The 19,837-nt window shown below is 37.0% G+C and overlaps 1 protein-coding gene across 1 annotated transcript in view; it reads left to right on the forward strand.

Annotated features, from left to right (window-relative positions):
* CCDC150 (coiled-coil domain containing 150) overlaps positions 1–19,837 on the forward strand; it is a 74,842-nt gene that overhangs the window by 40,114 nt on the left and 14,891 nt on the right. Inside the window, exons 13-16 of the mRNA XM_045833755.1 lie at positions 1,748–1,861; positions 7,466–7,549; positions 12,288–12,395; positions 18,935–19,063. Coding sequence (XP_045689711.1) covers positions 1,748–1,861; positions 7,466–7,549; positions 12,288–12,395; positions 18,935–19,063 — 435 coding nt within the window. The remainder of the gene's footprint in view (positions 1–1,747; positions 1,862–7,465; positions 7,550–12,287; positions 12,396–18,934; positions 19,064–19,837) is intronic.

Consider the following 19,837-nt stretch of genomic DNA (forward strand, 5'->3'; position numbering starts at 1 on the left):
ATTTAATATAGGTGTCCACAGCTGTAGAACTCCTTCTAAGCACTGCATTCACTGAATACTGTACATTTTGTCATGTTGTGTTTTCATTTTTTCGATCTCAGAGTATTCCTTAATTTTCCTCATAATTTCCTCTTTGACCCATTGGTTATTTAAGTGTGTTAATTTTCCCACATGTAACTTTTGAAATTTTTATTCTTTTATTGCTTTCTAATTTTATTCCACTGTAGTTTGAGAACATATTTAGTATAATTTTGGTCCTTTCAAATTTGAGTGTTTTATGGCCTAACATATGGTAGCTCCTGGAGAATGCTGCATTTTTCTCCAGTGCTGCATGAGCACTGGAGAAAAATGAGTATTCTGCCCTTGTTCTGTAAGTGTCTGTCAGGTGTAATCGCTTCATTGTGACATTCAAGTCATTTACCTCCTCGCTGAGCTTCTGTCTGATCGTATTGTCCATCACTGACAGTGGGATATTGGTATCTCCAGATATTCTTGTTGAATTGTTTCTTCAGTTTTTCCAGTTTTTGCTTCGTGTACTTTTGGGGCTCTCTTGTTAGATGCATGTATATTTATAAATGTTATATCTTCTTGATAGGCTGACCCTTTTTCATTATATAGCACCCTTTATCTTACAGATTTTTGTCTTAATGTCTATTTTGTCTGATATTAGCACAGCCACTCCAGCTCTTTTCAGGTTACTGTTCACATAGCATCTGTTTTTCCATCCTTTTGCTTTCAACTCATTTGTGTCTTTGGGTCTAAATGTATGTCTTATAAACACATAGAGTTGGATCTTTTTAAAAAATATATCTAGTTCTGCATTAGTTTGAGTATTTAATTACTGATAAGGGGGATTTATATCTACTTTACAATTTGTTTTTTAAATATATGTCTTATATGCTTTTTGATCCTCTGCTTCTCCATTACTGCCTTCTTTCATGGTAAGTAGATATTTCTGGTGCACTATTATAATTCCCCTGTCCTTTCTTTTACTATATAATTTTTATTTATGGGTAACCAAATGAGTTACAAATAAAAAATATGTTTTTATATATTTTTTACATGTACCTATGTTATAACTTTAACCTATACTCTTTATTTCACCATGTGGACTCCGGTTATTATCTAGTGCCTTTTTATTTCAGCCTGAAGAACTTCCTTCAGTATTTCTTATAAGGCCTATTTTCTCGCCCCACAGCCCAGACCCCACCAGAGGGCAGGTGCTGGTCAATCACCCCACACAGTTGTGCTCAGGGTCAGAGAGAACTGACATTTTAGCAGTATTGAATCTTTTAATAGGAGAATAGGAATTATTTGTCTATTTTTAATTTTTTTATTTCTCTCATCAGTATATTGTAGTTTTCAGCCTATCAAATACTGAACATATGTTTTTTTCTATTTATATCTAAGAATTAAATGGGTTTGGATAGTTAATATGTTTAAATAAATGCCAAGTACCAGAAAGATTTCCATTTCTAGGAAATGTAATTTGTAATAAGCCTTCTACTGAAAGTAAGTAGAAAAGTTGAAAAAATAATGTAAAAGAGTTTTAAAAATCATCATAGAACTATCAGGTTGAAAATCTCTAAATATCAAGGTAAGAGAACATGCTCATAGATACCTTCTATTTTACAGTTACAAATGTCATTTTAAAAATAAGTTAATATTTTTGGATCTAGCATAAATATATATACTTACCTATTTATAGATAATAAACAGATTTCTTTTCTCCTTTTGTTTTTCAAAGGTAGACATAAATACATTAACCCACAGCCTACAGTCTCTAGAGGAAAAGAATAAGCAGCTGGCAGATGAGTTGGCTTGCCTAGAACTTCAGCAAGACACATCTGACTTCCATGGGGTGGGTATAAAAAGGTCAGTCTAAAGTAGGAATTAATTACTAATGAGTTAAAAGAAAAGAGGAGATCAGAAGTCAGGAGGTGGGTTTTCTTCATTTGTGTTTTAATCATTACCAGAAGTCCTAAATAACACGGGCTAAATGTGGCACAGACCCCCACGGCATTCAAACAACAGAGGATCTAAGACACCTAATAAACATCTGTCTATGCAGACAGTCTATAGTGCTGAAAAGCACAAATCTTGCTAATATTTTTAAAAATCTACTCCTCTATAAATTATGAAGAGGAAACTTGTCTGTTTCCCTATTTCCTTTGTTAGGTAATCAGTAGTAAGTTTGATTTTTAAAAGCTGTTTAACAAGTTCAGTGCATTACAAATAAATGGTAGAACTCTTAAAACATCTGCTCCAAGTGGTGAAGTGAGGGAGATTTAAAGAGATGATTGATTTGTGAAGCAGCTACTAAATTTTCTATGTGCTTTTGAATACTTGGACAAAAATTAGTCATTCCATAGAAGTCCCTAATGTGAGTCCATCTTAATCCAAGCTAAATTCTCTCAAACTGTCATAAGCTGCTCATTACTTAACTATGAAACATTACAGAGAGTAAGTGGAGGACATTCAGTCAGTGTACCACCTGGCAGGTGTCAAAGTTGGTTTTGTCTGCTGGGACCTCTCATACTAGTTGTTAAATATTTGAGTAAAATCTTTCTTACAGTGTTCTTATAAAAAAGCTTTACCAAGATGCCAGTATCTGCTGTTTTTATGTATTTCTCTAACAGCTTTGGCTAACTTTTACAGCTTACCCGAATTTTTTAAATGATTTTAGAAATCATTTTGTGGCCTTCCTTGGCAACCTGCCTTTTATATCTTAAGATAATTCTGTTTACTTCTTGCTTTTCCAAGAAGTAATATCTTTGTGTTTGAATTATAATGTATACTCTAAATATTTGCATTTTTATTATATACCGTTTCTCAGGTGATTTCTGTTTCTGTGCTGCTCTGCATATTTAATAATCTTTACAGTATATTGCTTAGACTACTTAAGCAAAGGTTAATCTCAGTTCTGCCTTCCAAAACTGAGAATCTGAGACATTCACTCATTTAAGTGGTCCTCCTGTAATTTCTGGTCTTCATTGATTCTCTTAAATATGGGGCCTTTTCAAATAATCTACAAACGGTAATTTAAGTTAATGCCTTAACACAAATTTTCCTTTGGCAACTGGTAAAAATTTGTTTTTGTCATAAATTTAAATGTAAATAAGTGACCATATGTCAAATGTCAGATTTTGATTTGGCTTGAAGTTTTTACTTATCGTTGCAGTAGCATTCTGTTTGGTTGCAAAAAAAGAGAACTTATTTTTAAAGTCTATTGAAAATATTAATAGAATTTCTTTATGCCTTTGCCTAGAAAGAATTTTATTGAAGAAAAAGGTATCATTATTTTAAAAATTCCTAGATGCCTTTTAAGAGAAACTTAGATCATCTAAGTTATTCTATAAAAATCCTTTCCACATTCCAAGAAAGCAAACAAAGTTATTTTGGAGTGTTCAGTACTTGTTACAGCTGGCATATTTTAGGTTAAGTCTAGCTCTTGGTATTTTATAAGCTATTCCTGTACTTTACAGCACATCAGGAAATACTGATTTATAGAACTTGTAACTGAATTTTATATAATAAGGTTTTACAGTTATATGGTTTAGCTAATTTTACAGCATTATTGGCCATCCTTTAATTTATTTTCTATTGAAGATTGAGTCAAAACATAATCCCAACTATAATGTTTTGTTCATACAATGATTTTACATCAGAGTTTCCAAAATAGAAACTAGTAGGGTAAGTGGGTATGTCTTCCACAGACAGAAAAATGATGATAAACTTTATGATAGTACATTATTATTGGTCTCCTATTTTTTTATACCAGTCTACATTTCCCTTAGGTTATTTTGAAACCAATATTTCATTGGTCTGAATGCTTTATAAAAAATATTTTCCTTTTTTTTAGTGGCAGCAACACAGAGATTTGTTTTAAAAAAATCTTAAACAATGGATGACTATGTATATTATACATGAAATAAATATTGTTTTGATAAAACAAATACTTAGATTGTTATAATAGTTAATAACCCATTGACACACCTAATATTCGGTATACATTTTTGTATTGAATATGTGTAATTTTGGAGTAGATGGATTACAAGGACTAATGACTCTTTCAGCTTTTCCATAGATTTTTTTCTTAAGTTTAGACTGTCTAAAATGTCCTAATTCTTCTAGTCAAAGCAACTACCAAGACAAAAACAAAATCCAGACTAGTGTGCCCCCTTTAAAAAAAATATGCTATCATGAAAATATTTTGAACAAAGGAAAGAATGAGTTACATGTTGTTATATAGTAATCTAGTTGGGAATGCATTTTTTCTTTTACTTGGAAATAGGTGTGTTGATTCACAATACTTGAAATAAAGTGCACTACAAAGTGATGGCTAAAGAAGAGCTGTAGATTCCAGTCAAGAAGGAGGCCTAGGTAAACACGGCTCACCTCCTGGCACAACCACAGCAAAAATTACAACTAGACTACAAAACAAATATCACCCACAATGGTCAGAAAATCGAGCTGTATGAAAATCTGACAGCCAAGGAATTAAAGAAGCCACATTCACCTAATGGGTCGGAGGGGTGCAGACGTGGAACAGGCAGTCCCACACCCACATCTGGTAGATAAAAACTGGGGGAGATATCTCAGGAGCGAGGGATCCCAGCCCCACACCAGACCACATTGCCCAGGTTTCCAGCACTGGGATGATAATTCCCCATGATTTCTGGGTGTAAAAACCAGTGGAGTTTGGGGCAGCAGATGAAACTAAGATTCTCAGGAGTCTCCTCTTAAAGGGCCTGCAATATACTTAGGACTTATGCACACTCACTGGGCTTTAGCACCAGGGCAATAGCTAGAAGTGCACCTGTGGCATACTGGGAGAAACTGAAGTGTCTGGTATCAGAGTGTCTGAGTGCTGGGAGACAACTTCCTCCCAGAAAAAACTATGGAGGCCAGGCAGTGGCATTGTCCCCTCTGTAAGCCCTCCTCCCACACACAGAGCCACAGAGCAGCGACATGGATTGCCCAACCCTGGTGATTACCTAAGGCTCTGCTGCATCCAGTTTACTGGTGAGCTTTTTTTACAATAGGTCACACTACTAAGACAAGGAGTCAGAGTAGCTCTCCCTAATACATAGAAACAAACACAGGGAGGATGCCAAAATGAGGAGACAAAGAAATATGGCCTAAATGAAAGAACAGAACAAAACTCCACAAAAACAACTAAACAAAATGGAGATAAGCAATCTATCAGATGCAGAGTTCAAAATATTGGTTATTAAGATTCTCAGGGAACTCAGTGGATACTTCAACAGCATAAAAAAGACCCAGGCAGAAATGAAGGTTACACTAATTGAAATAAAGAACAATCTACAGGGAAACAACAGAAGAGTGGATGAAGCCGAGAAGCAAATCAATGATTTGGAACAAAAGAAGCAAAAAACAACCAATCAAAACAACAAAGAGAAAAGAATCCAAAAATTTGAAGATAGTGTAAGCAGCCTCTGGGACTACTTCAAGCATTCCAACATTTGCATCATAGGGGTGCCAAAGGAGAAGAGAAAGAACAAGAAGTTGGAAATCTTATTTGAAAAAATAATGAAAACTTACTTAATTTTGTGAAGGAAATAGACATGCAAGTCCAGGAAGCACACAGTCCCAAATAAGATGGAAACAAAGAGGCCCACTCCAAGACATTTCATAATTAAAATGCCAAAGATTAAAGATAAAAGAGACAATCTTAAAAGCAGCAAGAGAAAAGCAGTCAGTTATCTACAGAGGAGTTCCCATAAGGCTGTCAGCTGATTTCTCAAAGGAAGCTTTGCAGGTTAGAAGGGACTAGCAAGAAGTATGCAGAGTGATGAAAGATGAGGACCTACAACCTGGATTACTCTATCCAGTGAAGCTATCATTTAGAACAGAAGGGCAGATAAAGTGCTTCCCAGACAAGGTAAAGCTAAAGGAGTTCATCATCACCAAGCCATTATTATATAAAATGTTAAAGGGACTTATTTAAGAATAAGATCAAAATTATGAACATTAAAATGGCAATAAATTCACAACTACCAACAATTTAATTTAAAAAACAAACTCAGCATACAAGCACAACAGAAACAACCATAGATATGGAGATCATTTGGAGGGTTATGAGTTGGGAGGGGGAAGGGGTAAATGGTGGAAAAGGTGCAGGGATTAAGAACTACAAATTGGTAGGGACAAAATAGACAAGGGGATGTTAAGAACAGTATAGGGAAGGGAGAAGCCAAAGAATTTATATACACAACCCATGACATGAACTAAGGGGGCAGATTGCTGGAGGGAATGGGGGATAGTAGTGGAGGGGAGCAAAGGGGGAAAAATTGGGACAACTGTAATAGCATAATCAATAAAGTATATTTTTTAAAAGAATAGCTATAACTGTCAGAGATAGTGAAGAATATCTTTTATGTAAAGTTACATCCCTACATATGCTATTTCATCTTTATCAAGTTGCCCAAAGGTGAACATAAGACAGAAGTCTAAATTCTTTGGTTTTAAATGCTAAAAAGGCTTCCTGTTCTATTATTCACTAATTAATCAAATGTAAGTCAGAAATAGTGAATTATGTCAATATTTACCAAGATTTTAAACTCCAGATTCACTGCAGACAATCCATAGTACAGCTGGTTGGCCTGAGTGATTAAGAATTTGGGTTCTCAGTCACTTTGCTTGTGTCTGTATTTATCCCCACAGTTGATCTATGAAGATACTGTTGACATAAGGCAAATAACAGTATTTCATGTAATTGAAATATAATAATGAAATTGATTATGAAGGGTGAAATTTTCCATATTCAAACACTAATATTGTTCTGAAGTACCAACAACACCCCAAATTTAATCAAAAGAAAATTCTATTTTATATTTATTTCTTCTGACAAAGACATGGAAGAATATTTTCCACAGCTGTTTTAATGATGAAAATATGTAATTTCATAAAATACGGAGCCTTTCAGTAATGTTTGTCCCAGATAACAGTGTGTTCAGTGTTTGATCAAAACCATGTTTTGAGTTTCCAATAATGTACCTCTTGTGTTTAAGAGATTTTTTTAACTGTCTTTTACTGTTGATAACTGAAACATCTCCTACTGTCCAGGTGGCTGTGATCATTTACAGCTCCCATTTTCATGAAGAACGATATGATCCTCAAATTGTACATCTGTCACCACCCCACATCTGGGTTCTATCACAACTAGGAAGGAGTAACTAGTGTAACAAAAATAGAATCAATAAACAAAGAAGAGCAAACTCTGGGACTCCTAAGGCACTCGCACCTTCCTGACCTGTCTCCCTGCATGTTGCACTATGGTTGGCTATCTCGGGAAAGACTAGGAGACAGCAGCAGTACCAATAAATATGAATCCTGATTTCATTAGTATAGAAATGGTAAAGGTGTAGATACTTGTTTAAAAAGGAAATTGATTATTTCCTTCTATGCCTAGAGGTACTGATAACTGTGTTTGTTTTATCAGGCTGCTCAACAACAGGTGGAAAAGGTCTTGGGAAAAATTACTGAGAGTAAAAATAAGCTGGCCTATGAAAAGGGAAAGCTCCAGGTATGAGATTTTATTTTCTGATTTTTGTTGTCTAACTTTTTAATGTCAATAGTCAAACTAATTATTGCTGAATTTTCAGAGAACCTAGCCTACATTTACTAATTTAATAACTTTGCACAAGCCTTTAAACTTCTCTAAGTTTGTTACTGCATTAAAATCTAGGTGACTTCTGCCCTGGCTGTTGTGGCTCAGTGGATTGAATGCCAGCCTATGAACCAAAAGGTCACCAGTTCAATTCCCAGTCAGGGCACATGCCTGGGTTGCAGGCCAGGTCCCCAGTAGGGGGTGCACAAGAGGCAACCACACATTAATGTTTCTCTCCCTCTGTCTCTCCCTTCTCCTCTCCCTAAAAATGAATAAAATCTTTTAAAAAATAAAATCTAGGTGACTTCTATTCACATACCTAATCTATAATGTTGAAACCTAAAATTTTAAAGCCAAAGTCCATTCTGTGACTCTCTAAAGTGTTATTATAATTGTTTAATGCATTCTCATTTACTGAGAATGTAGATGTTCTCTTTTTCGCTGAATTTTTGTAACATTCCTAAAAAGAAGTAGCCCTGGAAATTGGTACTCTAAGGCAATAGAATAGACTTGAGTGAATGGGATGACACTACTCTTCTGCTGCTGCCTTGGGGTTCTGCCCCTACAGGACCCAGAGAATAAGCAGCTTGCCACCGGTATGGCTAGGCCTGCCTTAAACCAACTCCAACTGAATCAGTGGTTCTTAGCTTTAGCTACATAGTAGACTCACCTGGGAAGTGTGATTCCTGAGACTGGCTGATAAGCTAGCTATAGAATCCAGTTGGGCACTAATGACATGGAACACCAGGTCTCTGGGGGCAGCAAGATTTATTTGCTTCCATGTTCTTTCCCATTTGAATGTTCTGAATTAGATATCCTGCCAAATAGGAAACTCAATATAAAAATTGAAGTGCATTATAGGTAAACATGCTATCTGACAGATTTTAGGCATTTTATTGAGTACCCCAGAGGCTGAGGTAATCTTGAGAAGCATTATGGTATAAGGAGAGAGTGTTTGCTTGGAGACATTATCTGAAAGTCTTCAGAGTTAATCAGTGCATTTTCCATTGGGTTCTATGGGTTAAGAATTTGCTTATGTTTAAAATGAGGGTAATTGTTTCATCAGTACCTCCCTTTAGAGGCAGCCATTTTAATTCTGAAACTTAACATGAAAAAATACCATGATTGATTTTTATTAATGGCTTTGGAGAGCCACAGCACATGTTTTAATACTGTACACTGTGGAAAAGAGCAACAGAAACAGGCAAATGTGAGAGAAAGAATAATCCTACTGATGGAACAATAGATATTTCCTAAGACAAAATGTGTTCTTGTGCAGCCTTTCAAAAAAATTTACTGGCATTTAAATTTTAACATTTGAAAATGCCCAGGAGCTGCAGCCAAGGGGTATTTGCCCTCCACAGGTAGGAAACAAGAAGATATCAAGAGAGGAAAAAGTTGATTTAAATAAAAAATTTTGTATGAAATTTTTCTTGATTCAAAATATAGGCCTAAGTAATGTTAGTTGTTGATTTGTATGAGAGAGTTGGGAATGAGAGAGGGAAAATGTTGAAAAACATACTATTCGGAGGTTTGTGAGTAAATATTAATGATTTTTCTCTCCCCAAATGATAATTTTCTTTAAAGGATGTGAATGGTCATTTTATGAGTTAGTTTTAAAATACAATGCACCATATACCTCCATATATTCAACTTTTGTAATTCTGTCGGTAAAAACACAAGGCCATCTCCTCCTTGCATGTTAACAATTCTAATTATCCACAATCAAAAAATGTTTTTAAATACTGGATATCACAATTCCTTTAAAATTTAAATTTATTACCTACAAACTCTCACTGTTATATTCATGAGTCATGTTAATTTGGAGTCTCCATAAGCAGTAGAAACCAAAGGAATTATCCCTCTACATGTAAATGTAGATACATTTAGGATATAGCTTACTTTTCAGCTGTTGAAATAGCAATGTATTTGAGTTGAAAGAGCATTCTTTACATGATTAGAAAACCTTAGGATTGCTTTTACAAGTTTTAAGGATTCTCTGTATAATTTTTTTTGCAAAACTTGTGACATCTTGGTTCTGGCCAAGATGGAGTCGTAGGTGAAACACTTTGCTTCCTCACACAACCAAAAGAAGGATGACAACCAATCTAAAAAAAGTAAACAACCAGATGTGCCAGAAAATCAAACTGCATGGAACTCTGACAACCAAGGAGTTAAAGAAATACTCACTCAGACCAGAAAGAGGGCAGGAGGGGTGGAGACGGGCAGTTGAGTGAAGAGGACTCCTGGTAAGGTGGTGGACCATGTGGGCAAGGCAGGGCTGGCTGAATGGGAAACTAAAGACTCAAAGCTAGCTGTAAGCTACAGCAGGGGTTGCTACTGCTGGAGAAACTCCCAGTCTTATGCAAGAGAGTTCGTTGGGAAGTGTGGCTAAAGTGGAATAAGCGAGTCACATTGTTCCCTCTCTGACCCCTCCCCCACAGACAGCACCACAACCCAGTGACGTGGGTTGCCCTGTCCTGGTAAATACCTAAGGCCCCTCCGAGGCCCTAACAACATAACAGGTACACCAAGACTAGGAAATATGGCCCAAATAAACAGATCAAAACTCCAGAAAAAGGGCTAAGTGACAAAGAGATAGACAACCTATCAGATGCAGAGTTCAAAACACTGGTAATCAGGATGCTCACAGAACTGATTGAGCTCCGTCACAAAATGAAGGAACAAATGAAGGCTACCCAAAGTAAAATAAAGCAAAATATACTGGGAACCAACAGTGAAGGGAAGGAAACAGGGACTCAAATCAATGATTTGGAACAAATAAACATCCAACTGGAACAGAATGAAAAACAAGAATTCAAAAAATTGAAGAGAGGCTTAGGAGCCTCTGAGACAACTGTAAACTCTCTACCATCAGAATCATAGGGGTACCAGAAGGAGAAGAAAAAGAGCAAGAAGTTGAAAACCTATGTTAAAAAATAATGAAGGAGAATTTCCCCAATCTGGCAAAGGAAATAGACTTCCGGGAAGCCCAGAGAATCCCAAAGAAATTGGACCCAAAGAGGAACACACCAAGGCACATCATCATTAAGTTACCCAAGATTAAAGATAAAGAGAGACTCTTAAAAGCAGCCAGAGAAAAGGAAACAGTCACCTACAAAGGAGTGGCCATAAGGCTATCAGCTGATTTCTCAAAAGAAACCTTGCAGGAAAAAAGGGGCTGGAAAGAAGTATTCCAAGTCATCAAAGTCAAGGATCTACATTCCAGATTACTCTATCCAGCAGAGCTTTCATTTAGAATGGAAGGGCAGATAAAGTGCTTCTCAGATAAGGTCAAGTTAAAGGAGTTCATCATCACCAAGCCCTTATTTTATTTTATATTAAAGGGACTTATCTAAGAAAAAGAAGATAAAAAACATGTATAGTAAAATGACAGCAAACTCACAATTATTAACAACCACACCTAAAAGAAAAACAAAAACTAACTAAGCAATCAAGTAGAACAGGAACAGAACCACAGAAATGGAGATCACATGGAGGGTTAGCAACAGGGGAGTGGGAGGAGGAGAGAAGGGGGGGAAAGGTAGAGAGAATAAGTAGCATGGACAATAGGCAAAAAATAGACAGGGGGAGGGTAAGGATAGTATGGGAAATGTAGAAGCTAAAGAACTTATGACACACGGACATGAACTAAAGGGGGGAATGTGGGTGGGAGAGGGTGTGCAGGGTGGAGGGAAGTGAAGGGGGGGAAATGGGACAACTGTAATAGCATAATCAATAAAATATATTTTAAAATTATTACCAAAAAAGGAGGAAAGAAAGTATTACCTGTAGCATTAAAAAGTTACTCCATATAAAGAGACCCAACTAAAAGGGCAAAACACATACTCTTGTTTTAACCAACAATGAATAGACTTGAGCCAGCAACACTACCCCAGAATATAAAATTTGCAGAGATCACAAATATGAAAAATACCTTTTCTGCTTTAGCTTATACCTACCTCCTGTGTCCACATGTTCACCACCTGAAAGCAATAAAGATCTGCGTGCACACCGCATTTTCCTTGGGTGTACACTTCCAAGGAATGTTACTGATATCTAAGTCATATTTACCTACATACAGACAAAACTTGAGTGGCTTCACCTGAACTCGATGGGTTATTCATCACCAAGCCCTTATTATATGAAATGTTAAAGGGACTTATCTAAGGAATAGAAGATCAAAAACTCTGAACACTAAAATGACAACTCACAACTATCAACAACTGAACCTGAAAAAATGTAAACAAAAACTAAGCAAACAAGTACAGGAACAGAATCAGAGAAATGGAGATCACATGGAGGGTTTTCAGTGGGGCAGGGGAGGGAGAGAATGGCAGGGAAGGTATAGGGAATAAGAAGCATAATTGCTAGGCATAAAATAGACGGGGAGAGGTTAAGAATGGTATAGGAAACAGAGAAGTCAAAGAACTTATATGTACGACCCACGGACATGAACTAAGAGGAAAGAATGCTTGAGGGTTGGGGGATGCAGGGTGGAGGACGGATAAAGGAGGGAAAATTGGGGAAACTGTAATAGCATAATCAATAAAATATTCTTAAAAACTTGTGACATCTTTTTTTCCTTTTGGAGTAAATATATATATTTTATTAATGAGGCTTATTTTTATTATTCTTCTGTTTTTTTCCCTAGATAAAAGTTAAACAGCTAGAAGAACAGCTACAGTCTTTCACTGAAATCCATTCACAGAATGATCACCTACGAAAGTTGAATAAGGCTCTAGAGGCCAAATATACTCAGGTGTGATTAATAGCTACAAACACATTGCTATTAAATTGTTTTAATTAGCTTTTAAGAAATTGATGCCTTTTATCCCTGCCTTACGATACAATGCCAGAATGATTAATATTCTCTCACTTAATTCAAAAAGCACTTTTTAAACTCCCTATAAGTCCATGGTTCTGCTAAGTCATAGAGGAATTCATAAAGATGCCTGGAGCAGGATTGGGACATTCAACTTGCTTGTACTCTAATTTGAGGTTTAGAAATGTGCTCAATACACCTTATTATAGATTAGAAAGTATGCCTTTGAGAAACAAAGTAGATTGTGTTATAAGCATTCATAGGAAGGACATTATAATGGAAGCATGGAGAAATGCTTTCATAGAGGCAGTGGTTTTTAAATATGAGCCTTAAAACTTCTGACAGACGTGAGGAACAAGTATTTTTGATTTTTTTAATTACAGGCATCAAGATACACCAGCAACAGACTGCTTACTTGAAAGAGCTGTTAGTAGAGCATGGTGACTTGAGATTGAAAGCCTTTCATAGGTCACATAACATTTTAACAAACGAATAGAGAAAGTTAAATAAGAAATACAAGATATTTTGTGAGGAAAATAATCCAGGAATGTGTTACTGAAAGAAAGTGATTCATTTCAGTGATTTACAAATTTACCATGTATATAGTTTTTTAAAACAATCTTTGACACTAATAAGTATGTGTAACTTCTGTACCTTTAACATTTGTATATGTGTACCTTTGGTAACCAAGGAACTAGAATGTGTCTCCAAATGGAATTCTGGTAGGGTTCTACCATCAACTGTACTGGTAAAAAAGACCTCATGAGATCCGCTCTCCAGCAGGGACTTTAAGGTCTGCTTCTTCGTTAGGACATACTTTGCAGTGTGATTTCTTCATTCTGAGAGCAACAGAACACATTCTCAAGTAGTATTTTCCGTCTCAGCTTCATTTAGAGCATTGTGCTGTTCCTTGCAGTAAAAGGAACATTCTTTGAATATAACTCTAGGTTTAGTTAATTTTGTTGTTTTTAATTGGTGATGCCTCTAAGAAGAAGGAAATCTCCAGAGAGGCCTGCATCTTCAAAATTCCCTGAAAACTCCAGACCCAATGTAAAGGAAAGAACTTCATCAGTTGGTTTACCCAGTGTTATTCCAAACTCTACACGCCGTGTGACCTTTGCACCTACCCTGACTTCTGTGAGATCTTCTCAGGAGATCGGCGACTCTAGAATCTCTCTAAAGACTCTTTTGAATGCTATTAAAACCATGGAGGGAAGACTGGAAGGTAAAATAGACATTCTTGCCTCGAGACCATGTAGTAATGATGAGCCACCAAGTTTTCTTAAACGGGATTTGGTAAGTGAAGACTACAGATTACATCATAAGTAAATTTCAGGTTTATACAATGAAGAATAGTGGTAACAACCCAGAAAGATGACGTTCGCAGGTATGAATAACAACAGGAAATTAGGTTCTTCACAAATAGGGAAAACTGGTGACACAGACCAAAACCATCATTCTGGCTATCACATAATTTTTGGTCTTGGACATAGAAAATACCAGATTTGACTAGTAGGAGCCATTGAGGTTTTCTAAAATTTAATTTTGATTTTTTTTAAATTCAAAATATCTACTTACTAATCTTAATGTTCGAATTAAAATGTATGGGCAAAGCCAGATTTTAAAAGAGAAATACATTAATGGAAGCCCTAAAAACTTGAACATCAGAAAATATTTTCCAAAGAAAACTTTTTAAAACATCCATCTTTGTTTGATACTTAAACTTTGAAAGTACTACAGCTTGTTTTCTAGAGTTGACTACTATTTGATCCTTTCTACAAACATCTTTGCTAGTAGCCTTTTCATTCGTGTGTGTGTGTGTGTGTGTGTGTGTCTTAGAAACACTAGTAAAATTGTAAAAACTATATGGTTGGCCCCTGAACAACATATGAGTTAGAAGTATCAAACCCCTATGCAATCAAAAGCCTGCATGTAATTTTGTCTTTTCTAGTACTTAAGTTGTCCTTTGGTATCCACAGGAGATTGGCTCCAAGATCTTCCATGGATGCCAAAAATCCACAAATGCTCAAGTCCCCTATATAGAATGGCACAGATTAGTGCATATAGTCTGCCCTCCACATACACAGAGACTCCCAACCGTGCATCAAAACCAGTATAGGCGCTTACCGAAAATTATGTGTGTACGTGGCCCTGTACAGTTCAAACATACTGTTCAGTAGTCAAATGTATTCTTTCTTTTCTAAAAAAAAAAGATTTTCAGAACCTAGAAGTTGGCATCCTTTGTACTATTCTTGGGTCCCTAAGAAAAAGTTGAAGTATTTTATATGTTGCCAGTGAAAAGTTGTTTTTTTTTTAATGTATTTTATTGATTATGCTATTACAGTTGTCCCATTTCCCCCCTTCTCTCCCCTCCCCCCTGTATCCCCTCTCCCACCCACGTTCCCCCCCTTTAGTTCATGTCCATGTGTCATTCTTATGAGTTCTTTAGCTTCTACACTTCCCGTACTATTCTTGCCCTCCCCCTATCTATTATCAACCTACATTCTATGCTACTTATTCTCTATACCTTTTCCCCCTCTCTCCTCCTCCCACCCCCCCCCCTGCTGCTAGCCCTCCATGTGCCCTCCATTTCTGTGGCTCTGTTCCTGTTCTAGTTGTTTACTTAGTTTCTTTTGGTTTTGCTTTAGGTGTGGTTGTTAATAATTGTGAGTTTGCTGTCCTTTTACTATACATGTCTTTTCTTTATCTTCTTTTCTTAGATAAGTCCCTTTAGCATTTCATAAAATAAGGGCTTGGTGATGATGAACTCCTTTAACTTGACCTTATCTGAAAAGCACTTTATCTTCCCTTCCATTCTAAATGAGAGCTTTGCTGGATAGAGCAATCTGGGATGTAGGTCCTTGTCTTTCATGACTTGGAATATTTCTTTCCAGCCCCTTCTTGCCTGTAAGGTCTCTTTGGAGAAATCAGCTGACAGTCTGACGGGAACTCCTTTGTCGGTTACTGTCCCCTTATCTCTTGCTGCTTCTAGGATTCTCTCCTTCGTTTTTACCTTGGCTAATGTAATTCTGATGTGCCTTGGTGTGTTTCTTCTTGGGTCCAACTTCTTTGGGGCTCTCTGAGCTTCTTGGATTTCTTGGAAGACTGTTCCCTTTGCCAGATTGGGGAAGTTCTCCTTTATTATTTGTTCAAATATGTGCTCCATCTGTTGCTTTTTCTCCTTCCTGTTCTGGTACCCCCTATAATTCAGATGTTGGAACGTTTAAAGGTGTCCTGGATGCTCTTAAGCTTTTCCTCGATTTTTTTGAATTCTTATTTCATCATGCTTTCCTGCTTGGTTGATTCTATCTTCCTTCTGGTCCACTGTATTGTTTTGAGACTCAGATTCCTTCCCTTCACTATTGGCTCTCCTCCGCGTATCTTCCTGCATCTCTTTTATGGTAACCTGCATCCTTTCATCTAAATTGCTCCCAAAATCAACCAATTCCGTGAGCTTTCTGATCACCAGTGTTTTGAACTGTGCATCTGATAGATTGGCTATTTCTTGGTCGCTCAAAAGGATGAGTCCTGGGGGACTGATCTGTTCTGTTGGATATATGTCTTATGTCTTTCCCTGTCTCTGGTCGCTCTTGTTACAGTGGGGGGTGGAGCCTTAGGTGTTCACCGGGGCTGGGCATCCTGGTCGCTAGATTGTGACGTTATATGTGTGGGCGGGAGTGGGAGGGGACAGTGGCGATAGTTTCGTTCTCCCGGGCTCAGGGCCTTCCTTGGGCTCCTGGGCTGCGAGCTCTGCCCTGGCCCACAATCGCTGCCCCACTGGGTCCGCCAGCTGCAGCTTGCACACTCAGGGATCACCGCTGCGTTCTTGCGCCCCGGATGGCTGTCGCGCCGATTTTGCACCAAATTTTCCCTGACCTCCTCGTGCCGCCGACCTGCGCCAGCCCCCCACCCGCCCGGCTCGTCGTCTCCTACCGGTCTGGATGTACGGGTCTACTTCAACTTCTTGGCTGTCTGACTTCCATTCAGATAAATCCTGTCAGTTCTGAGTGATATTCTGTCTGTAAATTATTGTTGTTCTAATCTTGGTTGTGCGAGGAGGCACGGTGCATCCACCTATTCCTCCATCTTGCCGGAAGTCTCTCCGCCAGTGAAAAGTTTTAAGGAAGTGTAATAACGTTGAGAAAGAAGATGTGGAGAAAAGACATTGTTGTTTGTTGCTGTTGGGAGTATAAAACAGTTTTTCATATGGAAGGCAATTGGCAATATTTGTCACTTTACCCCACAGTTGTACTTCTAAGACTTTTTCCAAGAGATATACTAGCTCGTACATATGACATGATTACGAGTCACTTACTCAAGTATTGTTTGTTAATAGCATAAGACAGGAAACAACCAAAATCCCATCACAAGAAACTGGCTAAATAAATCATGGTTTAGCCATGGTTTGGAATACTGCTTGAAGATAGATATTTGATATATAAGTTATATAACCTGTGCAGTTCAAACTCATTGTTCAAGGGTCAATTATATGTGTGTGTACATATATATATACACACACATATATTTACTCACTTGTAATGCATGGTATATCTCTAAAATGAATCACAATAAATTGGCAATATTATTTTTGATGAAAGAGACTGGGTGACTGGGAGATTTCACTTTACGTTTTGTATCTAAGAATAAAATGAATGTGCTAGCCATTCAAAATAATTAATTTCATGTACATTTCATTTTCAATAAAAATGAAAGTAGAGAAATGATGGTTTGTTTAACAAATGGTGATGGAGCACAATCAGATATCCACATTCGAAAACAAAAAACTTTTGAGCTCTACCTCATAGGGTATATAAAAATTAATTCAAAATGGATCAGAGCCCTAAATGTAAGACCTAAAACTACAGAACCTTCTAGAAGAAAACATAGGTGAAACTTTTTGTGATCTTGGATTACACAAAGATTTTTTTATTTGACATCAAAAGCACAATCCACTGAAAAAAGATAAATTGATAGCTTATGCTCTTCACAGACATTGTTAAGAGAATAAAGAGGTAATCTGTGGACTTCAAGAAAATATTTGCAAATCACATGTCTGTTAGAGGCCTTGTCTCCAGGATGTATTAAAAACTCTCAAAACTCAATAAGAAAAAAAAAACAATAAAAAGAATGGGCAGAGTATTGAACAGATAGCTCATCAAGAAAGGTATGTGGATGGTGTATAAGCACTTAAAAAGATGTTAAACATCAGCCAGTAGGGAAATGCAGATTAAAACCACAATGAGTTACCACCGCACAACTCTAGGATGTCTAAAATTTTAGCAACTGATCATACCAAGTATTAGTGTGGTTGCAGAGCAGCGGGAATTCTCATACACTGCTGAAGAGAATGTAAAGTGGTATGACCATTGTGGAAAATAATTTGTAGTTTCTTTAAAAGTGCAACATACTACCACCTACGACCCAGCCATTTTACTCCTAAGTAGCTACCAAAGATCAATGAAAACACATGTCTGCACAAAGGCTTGTACACAGTGTTCACAGCAGCTCTGTTTGTAATAGCTGAAAGCTGGAAACCACTCAAGTGTCCAGCAGGTGAATAGATAAGTAATTGCAGTATATCCATATGATAGAATACTGTTCAGCACAGAAAGGAATGAACTATAGATACATGCAAAAGATTGAATGAATCTCAATTACACTGAGTGAAAGAAGCCATTCAAGAAAGAGTATATACAATATGATTTCTTTTTTATAAAAATCTGGAAAATAACTGTTGTGACAAAAAACAGATCAGTGGTTGCCTTGGGTGCAGGTGTAGCAACAGGAAGAGATGGAAGGGAGATTACAAAGAAGCATAAGGAGAATTTTGGGATGATGATTACATATTAATTATCTTGATTATTGTTTTGAGTTTATATATACATCAAAATTGTACACTTTTATGTATACACAGCTTATTGTATGTCAGCTATATCTCAGTAAAACTATTAAAAAATAATGTGAATATTACTTATACAAAAGTTATTAAATTGTTTAAAATAACATTCTTGACATGACAAAACTTTGGAGATAGAAAACAAACTAGTGCTTATCAGAGTACAGGGGATGGGCTGGGGGAGGGTATGAATACAAAGAAGTAGCACAAGAGAGTTTTTGTGTGGTGATGGACGAGTCCTATATCTTGATGGTGGCGATGGGCATGAACAGTGTGCATGGGATGAAATTAATAGATGCGTGTGCATAGTCTTCACAGTCTTACCTGCCTTCTCCCTTATTCTGGCCTTCCATCAAGACTGTCGAATGTTAGGTTTGCTTGTGTTTGTTCATGCAAATTTATTTTTGTGTTGGAGTTCTCTTTAAAGGGAAAAATAGCTAATAAAACTGGTTTTATTTATAATAAGCATATATAGTTGAACATTTTAAGTTTGGTTCCTAAATTGCAGGGTCTTACTCTAACTGTTGATTTATTATTGTGCTTTCGGAAAATCTTTACTGTTCCCTTTTTTTCTACTAAGGTAAAATCCATTCTGGAAAAGAATGAAGAGGAGCTCTCACAAGCCATGAAGTGTCGTGACGCAGCACTGAAAGAGAGTCAGAAGTTGAAAGGGGACCTGGAGGCTTTGGAGGACAGGGAGAACAAGAAGGTAAGGCATCAGTCCTCTCGGAAGGTCTGTTGCTGGGGCGAGGCACTCAGGTAGTCTTTCACAAGCCATATGCGTCACTTCTTGTTACCTTTAGTAAGAAACAGTGAGTATTGATCCAGATGAGCACTTTTCTTCTAAAGAAAACTTTAGAAGCACTTGGAAATGTTTTCTTTAAAAAGGCATCATTTAACTCCCAATTTTTCAACTTCCTGTCTTAAAATAATCAAAGGGGCCCTGGCTGTTGAGTGCCGGCCTGTGAGCCAGAGTTGCAGATTCAGTTCCCAGTCAGGGCACATTCCTGGGTTGCAGGCCAGGTCCCCAGTGGGGAGTATGTGAGAGGCAACCACATACTGATATTTCTCTCCCTCCTTCTTCCTTCCCCTCTCTAAAAATAAATAAATAAAATCTTAAAACACACACATACACATTTTAAAAAAGGATGAAAAAACCTTAACAAAACAATCAAAAGAAAAAATTCTAATTTTTTCTGTTGAAACACATCTGAACTTGGAAATAACTTGCCTACTTACGCTTTACTAACATGATAGTTACTGCTGTTAGTTCATGTTAAATTAAATCACTAAGAGCTTTCTACTTAATCAATGTGTGTACTTAGTGAAAACAAGTCACATCCCAAACTTCCCCTTGACAGTACTTCCTAGATTTTGCCTCACTGAAGAGGGCTGTGAGGTACATCCTTTTGCAGCAGCTACCACTTTCTCTTACGGTCTTTAACCCTGAGATAATTCTGATGGGCTTCAGATGTGTTCTCCT

Source organism: Phyllostomus hastatus, unplaced genomic scaffold (assembly GCF_019186645.2).
Source record: "Phyllostomus hastatus isolate PE091 unplaced genomic scaffold, TTU_PhHast_1.1 phas_contig_1741, whole genome shotgun sequence".
Lineage (NCBI taxonomy): Eukaryota > Metazoa > Chordata > Mammalia > Chiroptera > Phyllostomidae > Phyllostomus > Phyllostomus hastatus.